Genomic DNA, 14,255 nt, shown 5'->3' on the forward strand with positions numbered 1-14,255 from the left:
ATTATGTTGGCACTAATAGGTCTTTTTTTGGTATATTTGATAGCATCGTCTCAGTGGTTGAGAAGATGAAAACTATCATAAATGAAAAAGAGTGAAATCCTAACAAAATTTTCTTCTAACAAAAGCACAAAATTATTGAAGAGAGATAAAGCACAATGACCACCCCATTAATTTTTTTTTGCATTTGCTTTGAGTCCAAAATGTTATAGTGTTGAGATCCTTTCTATGCCACCAAGGGTTGCCCAATATAGAAACTTCAAAATCAACTAAGGGTATAAGGTAGCAATTCATAGACTCTTCCCTAATCGTAATTCATATAATGTACTCGAGATTAACTTCATGGGTGTTTTACACTCCAATGGTCAACATATTGAGGCTCTTCATGACAAATTTAAGGTTGACGTGCACAATTGATGGTACTTCTATGGCCAAGTATTCTCAAACCTACAACCTCATGAGATCTAAGTTGTGTTGCAAGTTTTTAAAAAAAAATTATATTTGAAATTTCATTTACAATTTTCAATTTATAGCTCTTTACTCATTAAATTTGCTTTAATAGGTTTCTAAATCATCTACATATAAAAGGAATTGGAGCACATACTTCTCTATCCACTCAATAGAAGGCAATCAACTACACCAAAGAAATTCAAAGGACTTAGTGTACATGCATTCCAACTTGTGCCTTCTTTCACACAAATAAACTAGCTACAAGGAAGGGGACATGAGGATGTGTAATATAGAGTCAAAGCATTCCACTTTCTAACTCGCTACACTTTAAGTTGAGGATGAGACAACTGGCAAACATTCAAGTGCTAATGGCACTGCTTGTGGTTTCTCTAATATACTAATACTTACGTCTAATGTTGATGGTGGTGATGATACTTTTGAAGACCCATATGACACTAAAGCCTGATGGCTGATCGTTGAATTTTTAATTTTAATTTTACTATTGAAGTTTGAAATTCAAGTTTAATTAATTAGCATTGAGATTTTTTAACTTTTTATGATGGTTTTGCTTCTTATATAATAATATAATTCTATGGGGTATCCTAAACTTAATTACTACTGCAAATGTTACTTCCCAACTTTCTGCACTTGAAGTTGAGGATGAGCCAACTAGCAAGCAGGTGAGTGCCAATGGCATTGCTTGTGGTTCCTCTAATATACCAGTACCTACATCTAATATTGATGGTGATGATGATATTTTTGAAGAGCCGTATGATGCTAAAGCCTTATAATTGGCTGTTAAAATTATTCTTTTTAATTTTAATATTGAAGTTTGAACAGCAACTGTATACCATGGCATTCAAGTTTTACAAATTGAAATTGTAATATTTTTTAACTTTTATGGCAGTTTTTTTTATCAAATGATGATATGTGGTATTCTGAACTTAAATACTGCTGGAAGTATGTATATATTTGTGATTTTTATCTGTTTTTGACATTTTGTATGGATGAACCCAGCCCCAAAAAATATTTGACTGAATCCACAAACCAAACCACCCCCAACCCCAAGCCAAGATCAGTAAGGTAACAAAAATACATAACTAACCCTAATTATTATTACATCCAATCACAACAACAATCAAGACCATTCAGCCATTATACTTACAAGATGATGGACCATCACAACAATGAATATGCATTCATTCAGTCCATGATGCAGAATCGCCTTACCTAAAAACGACACAAGACCTGTTCTTTCTGCTCTATCCTAACAGCAACCAAAGCACAAAGTTGAACCCTATGGATGATAGAAAAATTGCCTTCTATTGCAAGTTCAGTATGTGATCAAATAAGCATACTATATGTGCTTTACCAAATCAAAACTCACCCTAGTCAACCATTACTGTTTCCATTCCACCAATAACAAATATGAGAACATCACCAAAAGATGATTTCTTGGATCGGTATGATTTATATGACTAAATAAGTATGTTTACTTGTCATAAGTGATCAATAACACTAAATCCTTGTAATTTTTTTCACACCTTCCAAACTTTACGCAAAGAGAAAAAAATAATTGCATATTATGATATTTGATAATTGCAATTTCCAACGTGAATGCAGTTAGATGTAACCTGCTATTGTTTTGAATTGGAATCATGATAAATGACAAAAATCAAATTGTAATACAAGATAGTATGATGATGATTGATATTATAACCAAAATTATAGAATATATGAGTGTGTGTTTGAGAAAGTTTGAGCAAACCATTTCTTATAATCCAAACACCTTTAAGTTCCACTAAATATTCTATCCTCAATGCTCATTTTGCTTCCTAATTCTTGTTTTGGGAAAAAAGATTTTATGAGATATTCTGATATCCAAAGCATTGCAATCTGGATTAAAAACATCTCTCAGAAAACGTCTCAAGGGTTTTGCATGTGTAATGATAAAAAGAAATGGAAAACCTTGAGTTCTACAAAGGTGAAACCCTTGAAACTCAAAGGCCTGTGGTTTTAACAAAAGTGAAACCCTTCGTACAATGAGTATATACACAGAGTATTCAGTGTTCACTAAAGTAAAGATCCGAACTTGCTTTTACATAGATATTTCAAAGTAAACAAAATTATATCCCATACCAGAAAAGATATCGTATGTGAGCGCACACGTGCAAGACAGTGCACTTGTGAAAAGTACACAGCAGTTTAAACAAATCATGAAAAATACTTCAATAACTACGAGCACCCATAGTGAAGTGTATTTATATTGCTTGTTTTGAAGCCTACAAATGAAATGCTCACCAGTAACACCTGCCATGGAGGAAGGCCCCAGATTGCACAAAATGATTTCAGTATCTCACTACTGCAAATAAAAAGGCAAATTCACAAGGGCCTGTCATTAAAAATAGATATAAGTGTATCAAAAATTGTCTTTACAAAATTTATTCAAAGAAACAAGTAGGCCAGGGGCAAACTAGTGATTTGCAGAATTTGTAGCTTCTGAAGTTGACTTCTCTGTTTCGTCTATTTCCAAATTCCTTAAATACTGAAACTTATAATTTCTGAGTTCTTCTAGCAATTCATTAAGCCGTGACTGATCTCCTCGTGCTATAAGTGCTTGTGCTATTCCCCTTTCCTGTTGAAGCGTAATTCACCAGTGCCATGTCAACGAACATACCAAAACAAATTATATATTACTAGTCAAAGAACTGATTACTCAAACGAAGACTACATAAAATCTCCTTCAAAACAAATGTAAAGAACACATCAACTTTTGCTCACTCGGAATTCAATAATTCAAAGAGCTCAAATAATTAAATATTAGAGAAGCACAGTCCAAAAAACTGTGTTGTAATTGTTAACAGGGTACATTGATATAGGTGAGGCTAAGTTTAAATCCCCTCAGCACCTATTAAGCAGCCTACAGGCCAATGGGCACCCTCGGTGCATGGGCAATAAAGCTAGCCATGTTAAGGCAGCCTACACAGAGCTAGAGAACTGATGCCCTATTTGTGCCTTAATTAGCGAGGGCCCAATGATTTGCTATTTAAAAAAGTGTTGAGGACAAATTTGGTAACGTTATATAAGAGTAAAACAGGGAAGACAAACAACCTGCTCGCCATGTTATGTTGGGTAAAATATAAAAGGCAAGCTACCTGCACTTCATCTTATGTTTTAGTGTAAATGGGTATCATTGCTTTTAGATCTACACTGCATCTTCTTAAGTTTGAGAAAGTCTAAATGCATTTTTGCACCGCCCACTGTATATAGCTTGCTGAAAGATGTCAGCTTACTCTGGTAGTTATGTAAATGGTTTCCAGTTAATCCAGTTATACATACAGAAAATTATTCATTAGCAAATAGCCGAAGTTCCATCATTGTGAAACCATTTAGGAACCCAAACAGCTTAGGCACCAAACTTGAAAGTATGGCGTGCCACATGTAACGTCCACACAAAAAAAGCCAAAACAAATTTGAGACGTCCACATAAACAAAACAGAAACCAAGTTTGGAGGATAAAACCTGCCCTCGAGCAACACCAACTTGAAAACAAAAATAATTACAAATGCTTTTAGGCACTTATGTGCTAAGTGGATCCTTTTCCTTATAACTATTATCCGCATACGTGGGGAAAACTATCGTTAACCGACCACTCGTGAAGGACATCTTCACATGGCTTGAGCACGTACAATTCAGATCCCAAAAACCAAATTAAAAGTCTAATTATGACAATCTCATCAAACTCTATACACTCGGTTTGGTATTTTTTATTTGAACAATGTTATAATGTTGATACAACATGCATTTCTAAGATTCGCCTCATAACTACGACAAACTGCAACTTTTAATAATTCATAGCCAAGGAGTTGAGCTATGATTCCGTGGGAAAAAAATCCTAATGCAGATGTGATCAGGATTAAATTGGGAAAATATTGAAATCTAATTTTCAAAATTTTCTATGTTTTAGTAAATTGCAATTTTGAGGGTCTTCGGTGCATTTTTGGACAAATGTTGGGCGCGGAAACATGAAGAGACATCTTCGATGTTTCCGAAATTTGGTTCTAGATTATTTGAATACCTTTCCAACGCATCAAACGGTTTGTAATTCGGAGCTAGGATGAGAAAGTTATGCCTTCTCAAAGTGGACTAAATTTTATATTTAGTTTTTTGATAATTTTGATAGTTTTAGTAGTTTAATTGTAATAAACATTATTGTGACTCTTCGTTTCAATTCCAAGGGATTTGTGTGACCCTTGGGATACATTCGACTTGTATAAACTCCAATTTTGAATAGAATGGAGACAGTTTTTGGCTTGCAATCTTCTTGTTGTCAATTTTTGTGTTGAAATCTACAATACCGCAGGTATCACACCAGGTATTGTAATCTGGTTTTCATAAATCAGATCAGTGGTATCAGAGCGGGAACGCTCCTTTATGCCAATTTACACAAGGTCTTCCTACCAAAGATTAGGATTGGATACACAAGATTTGTCAAAATACCCACCTTTGAGACGCACACAAACGAAGAGTCACAATAATGTTTATTACAATTAAACTACTAAAACTATCAAAATTATCAAAAAAACTAAATATAAAATTTAGTCCACTTTGAGAAGGCATAACTTTCTCATCCTAGCTCCGAATTACAAACCGTTTGATGCGTTGGAAAGGTATTCAAATAATCTAGAACCAAATTTCGGAAACATCGAAGATGTCTCTTCATGTTTCCGCGCCCAACATTTGTCCAAAAATGCACCGAAGACCCTCAAAATTGCAATTTACTAAAACATAGAAAATTTTGAAAATTAGATTTCAATATTTTCCCAATTTAATCCTGATCATTAGAGAAGCATAGAATTTTAAAATATCGGAGTGGACTTCACAGGTATATTCAAACAGAGATGGATTTTTTAAATATTGAGACATTGGCAACTGCCTATAAATATGCTACAAAAATTGAAGAAAAATCCAAGCAAAGATGGAAGAGGGACTACTTTGCAAACAACAAGCCAAGGGCTGAAGGTGGCAATAAATTTGCAGGGAAACAGGTGACCAAGGAACCTCATTCAAATTCACCCAAGAACACATGGTGGTCTACTAAAAAGACAGACACAGGCATGTGGTGTGAGCTGCATAGGTCCCCAACCCATAATACAAAGGATTGTCGAAGTATTAAAAATTTGATGACAGAAATACGAGGGGAGGAAGCTGAACCTGAATCGCCACCAATAGATAATTCTAAGAAAGAGGAGAATGATTCCATCATAGAAGCAAACCCATATGCCGTAGTTGGAACTGCTAAAGTATTTCCCCGTGAAGATGAAGAGAGACTTTTTCATTCACAGATGTGGGTTGATGGAAAGCCTCTACATTTTATTGTTGACAGTGGGAGTCAAAAGAATTTGATCTCTAGGGAGACAGTCAAAAGATTAAATTTGAAAGTGACAAGACACCCACAACCATACTCTATGGGATGGGTGAATGAGGGACAAGATATTCAAATCAATCAACAATGTCGATTGCCATATTCAATCAAGCCTTTCAAGGATGAAGTGATATGTGATGTAGCACCATTGGATGTATGCGATGTCTTGCTGGGGCAGCCATACATGTATCAGAGGCATGGGGTGTATGAGTCAAGGCCACGTAGTGTTACAATCAAGCTTGGTGAGAAGAGGTACCGAATACCAGAGGTATGTCCAACAAAAACTGCATCTTTAATTAGTGCTAAACAATGTAAACGCTTGATTGCTCAAACTGGAGCTTTTATTGTACTCATGATTCGCCCTGAACAAACAAAGTCAGTTGTTCTTAATACACATGCTAAGGTAACAGAGAATCAACAAAATCAAATAGATAAAATTTTGAAAGAATATCACAATGTGTTTACACCACCAGTGGGAGTACCAACACACTGTCAAGTCAAGCACTCTATTGATTTAATTCCAGGCACACCGCTACCACATGAGCCAATATATAGGAGGTCAGTTTTGGAAAATAATGAGATTAAGAGACAAATTCAGGAGTTGATTCAGAAAGGACACATTCGTCCAAGTGCTTCACCTTGTGGAAGTCCAATTGTCCTTGCTAAAAAGAAAGATGGGACATGGAGGCTTTGTATTGATTATAGAGCATTAAACAAAATCTCTGTTAAAAATAGATATCCAATCCCTCGAATTGATGATTTGTTGGACCAACTTAGGGGGGCTAAATTCTTTACAAAAGTTGACTTGAAGTCTGGATACCACCAAGTACCAATTGATCCAGCAGATGTGTGGAAGACTGCATTTAAATCTAAGGAAGGTTTGTTTGAATGGTTGGTCATGCCTTTTGGCCTAACAAATGCCCCAGCCACATTTATGAGATTGATGAATGATGTGCTTAGACCATTCATTGATTCCTTTGTAGTTGTTTATTTGGATGACATACTCATCTTTAGCAGAACTTGGTCTGAGCATTTGCAGCATGTTGAACAAGTTCTTTCAACTCTGCAAAAACACAAACTTTATGCCAACATTGAGAAGTGTTCTTTTGGTATGCAGAGTATTCAATACTTAGGGTATATCATTGACATTGAGGGTGTTCATGTTGATCCAGCAAAGATTCAAATAATTCAAGATTGGCCATCTCCTAAAAATTTCACAGAGCTTCGCAGCTTCTTGGGCTTGGCCAACTTCTATCGTAGATTTGTGTTTGGTTTCTCACACATATCATGGCCTCTTAATCAATCACTCAGGGGTGGAGCACAAGCAAAATTTCAATGGACAGAGGCAAAACAACAAGCATTTGAGGAGTTAAAGAAAAGACTATGTTCAGCACCAGTATTGGTCCTTCCAGATCTACACCAAGCATTTGAGATAGAAACAGATGCATCAGATTATGCTCTTGGTGCGGTACTCACACAAAATGGGCATCCTGTTGCCTATCACAGTGAAACTTTTTCTGATACAGTACGTAAGTATCCCACCTATGATAAGGAGTTGTATGCCATTGTTCAGGCTTGCAAACAATGGAAACACTATATACTGGGAAAAGAAACTGTTATACATACAGACCATAAACCACTCCAATTCTTGCAAACACAAGGAAAGCTACAGAATGATAGACATCAACGGTGGTCAGTCTATTTACAACAATTTCACCTCAACATTCGTCATAAAAAAGGAAGCAGTAACAAGGTGGCAGATTGTTTGAGTAGGCCTCCAATTGCAGGTTTGACAATAGTGTTGGATTCATGCGGTCATCAATCATCCACTTGGGAACAACTATATAGTACTGACCCTGATTTTGCTAACATCCATAGTAATTTGGTAGAAGGAAAATCTGTCTCTGATTTTCACTTGCAGGATGGGTTTCTTTGCCATAATGGTCACATATGTGTACCCACCGAAGAACGGAAGAAAATGATATGGGAAGCTCACTACAGTCGTGTTGCAGGACATTTTGGTATTGGTAAGACTACTGCTATCCTTCAAAAGTATTTCTATTGGCCAAAAATGAAGCAAGATGTCATTTCACATATACAAGCTTGTGCAGCCTGTGCAATTGCAAAACCAACAAATCGTAAGTTGGGTCTATACTTACCATTACCTATTCCTGATAAGCCATGGCAATCTATTTCAATGGATTTTATGTCTGGGCTTCCAACTACCAGGCGGGGGCATGATTGTGTATATGTTGTGGTAGATAGGTTTTCTAAAATGGCTATCATGGTGGCATGTAAAAAGATGATTTCTGCAGAAGATACTGCCAAGCTATTTTTTGAACATGTGTGGGTTCATTTTGGTTTGCCAAAAACCATTATTTCTGATAGGGATAGCAGGTTCATCAGCAAATTTTGGTCTGCACTATGGGCTAAAATGGACACGAAACTGACAAAGTCCACAGCATTCCATCCTCAAACAGATGGGCAGACAGAAGTGGTGAATCGAATGATTATTCATATTTTACGGATGTATCATTCAAAACATCCTCGCACGTGGGATGAAAGCTTACCCTATGTGCAACACAGCTACAACCGTGCACTCCATAGTACTACAGGGCACAGTCCATTTGAGGTTTCTCTTGGGTACCAGCCATTGGCACCTATGGATGTAGCAATACCATCTCTACAGTCTAGCAGTCCATTGAATGGTGACAAGGAGGTAGATAAAGCAGAAAAATTCATTGATAACATTAGACACCTACAACAACAAGTTCATGACATATTGGAGCAGAGTAATCAGAAATATAAGGAAAGACATGATAAACATAGAACTCCCCATCAGTTTCAGGTTGGTGACAAGGTATGGTTACATTTTCAGAAAGAGCGTCTGCATGGACCAAATAGGAAGCTCCGACCTCTTCGTTATGGACCATACACTATTGTGAAACAAGTTGGTGAGAATGCTTTTGAACTTAATTTGCCATCCTTTTTGGGACTGCATCCAGTTTTCAATGTGGAGTTGTTGAGACCCTATTTTCCTCCTTTATTGGATATCTCCCAAGCTACTGAATACATTCAAGCTGCAGAGTTAAACCCCTCTACTACTGCTCCAGTCCAGTGTGACCATGTTACTGAAGCCATTTTAAAGACTTTGAGAAATCAGAAAATCCCTTTGTATTGGGTGGTTCGAGCTGGTCAGCATTCTCATCAAGGCAAGTGGCTTACTAAGGAACAAATTGAAGAACAATTTCCTCATCTGTTGCAGCAGATTAGTGCAATGGGGCCCATTGCCTCTTAAGGGGGGAGGAATGATCAGGATTAAATTGGGAAAATATTGAAATCTAATTTTCAAAATTTTCTATGTTTTAGTAAATTGCAATTTTGAGGGTCTTCGGTGCATTTTTGGACAAATGTTGGGCGCGGAAACATGAAGAGATATCTTCGATGTTTCCGAAATTTGGTTCTAGATTATTTGAATACCTTTCCAACGCATCAAACGGTTTGTAATTCGGAGCTAGGATGAGAAAGTTATGCCTTCTCAAAGTGGACTAAATTTTATATTTAGTTTTTTGATAATTTTGATAGTTTTAGTAGTTTAATTGTAATAAACATTATTGTGACTCTTCGTTTCAATTCCAAGGGATTTGTGTGACCCTTGGGATACATTCGACTTGTATAAACTCCAATTTTGAATAGAATGGAGACAGTTTTTGGCTTGCAATCTTCTTGTTGTCAATTTTTGTGTTGAAATCTACAATACCGCAGGTATCACACCAGGTATTGTAATCTGGTTTTCATAAATCAGATCAAGATGAAACAGAGTAAAAATGCTGTTTTTTTAAAATTTCATTAACTGAATTTATGTCGTGCTTTTGGAGATAAAATCGGGATTAAATCACGATTTCTGATAAAATAGCGATCCAGATTCATGCCGAGTCTGAAAATAATTGGCCATCGGGGCAGTCTGATCCGTGATAACTAGCAATCTTTTCCAGATTTTTGCTACCATATGAAAACTCAAAACAGAAAGTTATTATTAGATGATATGCTTGAAAGAGAAGCAGAGGATAAACGTACCTCAAGATAAAGGAGGAGCGCAGCGGAATTGGGTGTGACACGCCAGGCCTTCTGAGAAGTTGTAGATTGAACGGTGTAAGCGTTAGTGTCTCTGTCTATGGAAAACCTTTCCCTTTCTCTCCTGGCTTGAGCCATCATCTTCTTGGCTCTGATCTGCTCCATGTATTTGGCTCTCACACTGTCCCCCGTGCCCATCACCTCTTCCAGCATCTGCTTCTTCACCAGCCTTGCCTTGCCCTCTGTCAAAATTCTATCTTGCAACTCAGGGGGATTGTAAACGCCCAACCTCCGTGTCACCTCAGAAGCAGTGACTGCAGCAGAGCAAAGACTGGTACTGGTACCATTACTAGTAGAAGCAGGAATGAGATTGCTCGAGTCTCTTTCGCCGTCAGAAGGAGAAGCAGAGTCACTTGGAGAAACTGCGTCTGAAGGTGTCCTCTGAATAAAGCAGGGCATGTCAAAGATGACGGCCTTTATCGGGAACCTGGTGCTGCTGTTGGCCGGGGCTCCTGTAGAGTACCTCCGGTAGACATTATGCCTCCCTGCTCCGAACCATCTCTCCAAAGGCGGACCGACGGCCATCATCTGGGCACTGAGCTCCTTGAATAGTGAACAAATTGAGTACACGGTTGCTAAGGAACAATCTACGTCTAGAAACGATGGTCTCTGAGGTAGAGGGCTCGATGGTGGCGAGGTTGTGCGAGGGTTCACGTCAGTAGAGGATATGTAAGTCAAAACTTAGGATGTCACCTCGTAGAGGGTCTAGTTGGTAACCGAAAAAAAAATTGTTTTCCAAGTCAAATCAAATAGTTTCCCAAAAAGAATTGAGGCAAAATATATGATCTATCAAAATTGGACGAGTTGTATTTGGGTATATATGTTTACTGACACGTCACTCCTTGCATAATTATGTGCATTTAAATGCACATTTACTTTCCAATTACTGTCTACCATCGGCCATTTCACAGCCACTTTGGTGTGTTTTGCAGGAACCAAGGTTTCCTAAATATTCTATGCAAGAACATTCACTCTTAAGTAGAGGAACATGATAGCGTCCACCGACGGACTAGTGCTGGTGCACTTCATCAAGGTTCAAACCGCAAGTGAGGTTGTCTTCCAATCTTATGACAACAATGATCCCCCATTGTATGTGTATTTCAATTGATTTTGAAATGTTATTTGCGGTTATGAAGAAGAAGAAAGAATTTTAACGTCCACGAGGCTAAGAATAGCCTATGGGACAATCTGATCAAGCTGAATCAGTGTTTTAAGGTCTGATCTCTGCTTATTCAGGCTGATGATGAGAGCACCCATCTTCACGATATGCTCCTCATTGAACAGGTTATACCATGTGCTGGCAGTTAGGAAATTGGCAAACTTCTCCCGGCTGACTTTAAGTGCTTCACACTCCAAGATAAAATGTTTTTCAGTTTCCACACTCCCGCTGACACAAAACAGGGAAACTCTTTCTTCCCAAATCTCTTTTGGCCTTTTCCACCACCCGGTCTCACACCGAAGTTGGTGAGAGTTGGTTATAAGTTGTGCGATTAGAATTTTAGCCTTTCATGATATATTAGCCCCTATATAGACTTTTTGAAGATGATCATAATTGGGGTTGAACTCATTAATATAGTATTGTTTCTTCCTTCCTAACCCAATACTCCAATTTTTCTTGTAAAACTTTTCCATAACGAAGACCTTTATCTCCTTATTGTTTGTGGGGCATGAGTTCAAATAAATATCCCATTTTTTCAACCATTTGATGTTTTGTTTCATCCACGTCTTCTTCCTTTTGCACAAAGTGTCGTTGACAACAACCTTAGGCCATCTATCTTCTCCCATTTGCTCGGTTCTTTTTAAATAGCTAATGAGACGGACCATAGCAGCTGCCTCAATAGGGGCAGCACCCATTTCACTTAACATGATATCATATGGGACCGTGCTTTTAATTTTGAACTTGCTTGTGATCAAACGTTTTTGAATTCTCTCAATTTGCTTCCATTGAGAATCTAAGGTACTGCTGGCCCAAACTTCACAACCATATAGAATAACCGGCAACACCAAAAGCCTAAAAAGTGTTTGGATGGTTTTCCAATCCCAAAGCTCAGCCTCTCTGCATCTATTTTGAAGTGCATAGAGTGCCTTCCAGCCACCTAGAGTTCTCTTCTTCCTGCAACCTTCCCAACTAAGACTCTTGTTGAAATCAATTCCAAGGTATTTGTAATCTGCAACTTCTTCAAGAATGTTACCTTCAAAGTAAAACTTATGTTGCTCTTGTTTCCTTCTACTTGAGAAAACCATGATTTTCGGCTTGCTGATATTAACTTGCATTCCCACAATATTGCAAAAGCGCTCAAGGGCAAATAAGTGCTCTTGCAAACCAAGGGCGGAATTAGCAAGCAAAATGAGGTCATCAGCATAAAGGAGCAGCCTTATCACAAATTCACCCAATTGAATACCATCACCATTCTGCATGTTTAACCATTCTGCATGTTTAACCATTCTTCAAGTTTGTCAATGTACAAGCCAAACAAGGTAGGGGAAAGAGGACACCCTTGTTTGACACCAATATCACTCCTAAAACTAGTTGAAATGCCATCAGGAGTTCTGATTTTCACTTTAACCTCCTCATAAAGCCTATGAACAGCAGCCCTAAGATGAGCCGGGATACCAAGCTCTTCCATTCTGTGCCACAGTTTGTCATGTGGGACCGTGTCAAAAGCTTTTTTGAAATCAACAAAGCAATAGAAGACATCTTCCTTTTTCTCCCAGGTTTTTTCGATGATGTGTCTCAAAGTAATACCATGATCAACTGTGGAATGTTTAGGTCTGAAATCGGCTTGGCCTTTTGCACGTTTATGATTTTTTTTTGCCCATTTGTTGATTCTATTTTTTATCATGCTACCAAATAACTTAGCAAACAAAGGATTGATCATTATAGTCCTATAGTTGGAGGGGTTATTGACATCTCCACTTTTGAAAAGAGGTATAGCAAGACTTGTAGTCCAATCTTTAGGAAACCCATGAGGAATGACGTTATTGAATATTTTTGCAATATGAGGGGCAAGGACTTTCATGCCCCACTTGAGAAACTCTGCTTGAAGTTCACCTAAGTCTTTAGCTTTACCAACACCCAATTTCTTAATACCCAATTCAATTTCTTGCACGGTGAAAAGATTAGTAGAAATGTTGACCAAGGGTGGGGGAGCCACCTCCAAATCATGTTCATAAAGTTGCCTAGCATAATCAAACCATTGAGTGGTTGTGATACTATTGTCAATCTGTTTCTTTTTTGATTGCAGCTCTTTCCAAAAAAGTTTGGGATTATATTTGCTAAGAAAAATTAACTCTTCCCTCCAAGTACTCATAAAATCAGCTTTCTTTTTCTTTAAAATCTGTTTGTAAGCTTTGATGTGAATCTCTTTATTATTTGACTTTCTTAAACCTCTTCTAGCCATTTTGCATTCCTCATCAAACCAAGCATTCACCGGGAAACAATTTGTCTCAGATTTTTTGTTTTTTGTTCTTTTGCATTTTGAGAGGGCCACATGGATCAGATTTGTTAACTTATGACTGTTAAGATCATGAAATGTCTTTTTCTCCCATTTAAAAAGTCTCTCCAAAGCAGCCTAGAAGATACAAGCATTTTCAAGATAAATCCTTGTTTCATTTCAATTTGTTAAGGGTTTCATGCGCGTATATATATATGCAATGTGTATACGTATATTGCATTTCAAGATATCTAGGTGTGTGGGTGTGTAATTTCAAAATATGTAAGTGGTCCAAACGCATTATGTATAGCACTCACGACATCAAGTACAACAAGAACAACCTATGCATCCCCTAATATATAATTGGAAAATTGTAAATCCTTGTTTCATTTCAATTTGTTAAGGGTTTCATGTGCATATATATATATATGCAATGTGTATGCGTATATTGCATTTCAAGATATCTAGGTGTGTGGGTGTGTAATTTCAAAATATGTAAGTGGTCCAAACACATTATGTATAGCACTCACGACATCAAGTACAACAAGAACAACCTATGCATCCCCTAATATATAATTGGAAAATAATGTCAAAACTTAGACATATCAAGGCAGTCATCCTTCCAAACCAGGATTAGGCTTACTTTTGAGAGCGAATCAAATACAAGAAAAATCTATGCATCCCTTAATAAATAATTGGAAAATAATGTTAAAACTAAGACATCTCAAGGCAGTCGTCCTCCTCTACCAAGATTAAGCTTAATTTTGGAAGCCTTGATAAGCCAAAAATAGGGTTACACATTTGTAACTAATCCT

General features: G+C 37.3%; 1 protein-coding gene across 3 annotated transcripts in view; it reads right to left on the reverse strand.

Moving 5' to 3' along the window:
• The window catches only part of LOC131044940 (uncharacterized), a 74,841-nt gene extending 63,910 nt beyond the window's left edge, over positions 1 to 10,931 (reverse strand). For 2 of the 3 annotated variants that reach the window (XM_057978427.1, XM_057978442.1), the window contains exons 1-3: positions 9,950 to 10,931; positions 2,922 to 3,082; positions 2,749 to 2,809 (exon numbers count right to left, since the gene is read on the reverse strand). In XM_057978427.1, coding sequence (XP_057834410.1) covers positions 2,749 to 2,809; positions 2,922 to 3,082; positions 9,950 to 10,534 — 807 coding nt within the window. In that variant the 5' untranslated portion in view covers positions 10,535 to 10,931. The remainder of the gene's footprint in view (positions 1 to 2,748; positions 2,810 to 2,921; positions 3,083 to 9,949) is intronic. The other variant, XM_057978437.1, reaches the window with a different exon arrangement.
• Positions 10,932 to 14,255: the final 3,324 nt, after the last annotated feature.

This window comes from Cryptomeria japonica, chromosome 3 (assembly GCF_030272615.1).
Source record: "Cryptomeria japonica chromosome 3, Sugi_1.0, whole genome shotgun sequence".
NCBI classification, from domain to species: Eukaryota; Viridiplantae; Streptophyta; class Pinopsida; order Cupressales; family Cupressaceae; genus Cryptomeria; species Cryptomeria japonica.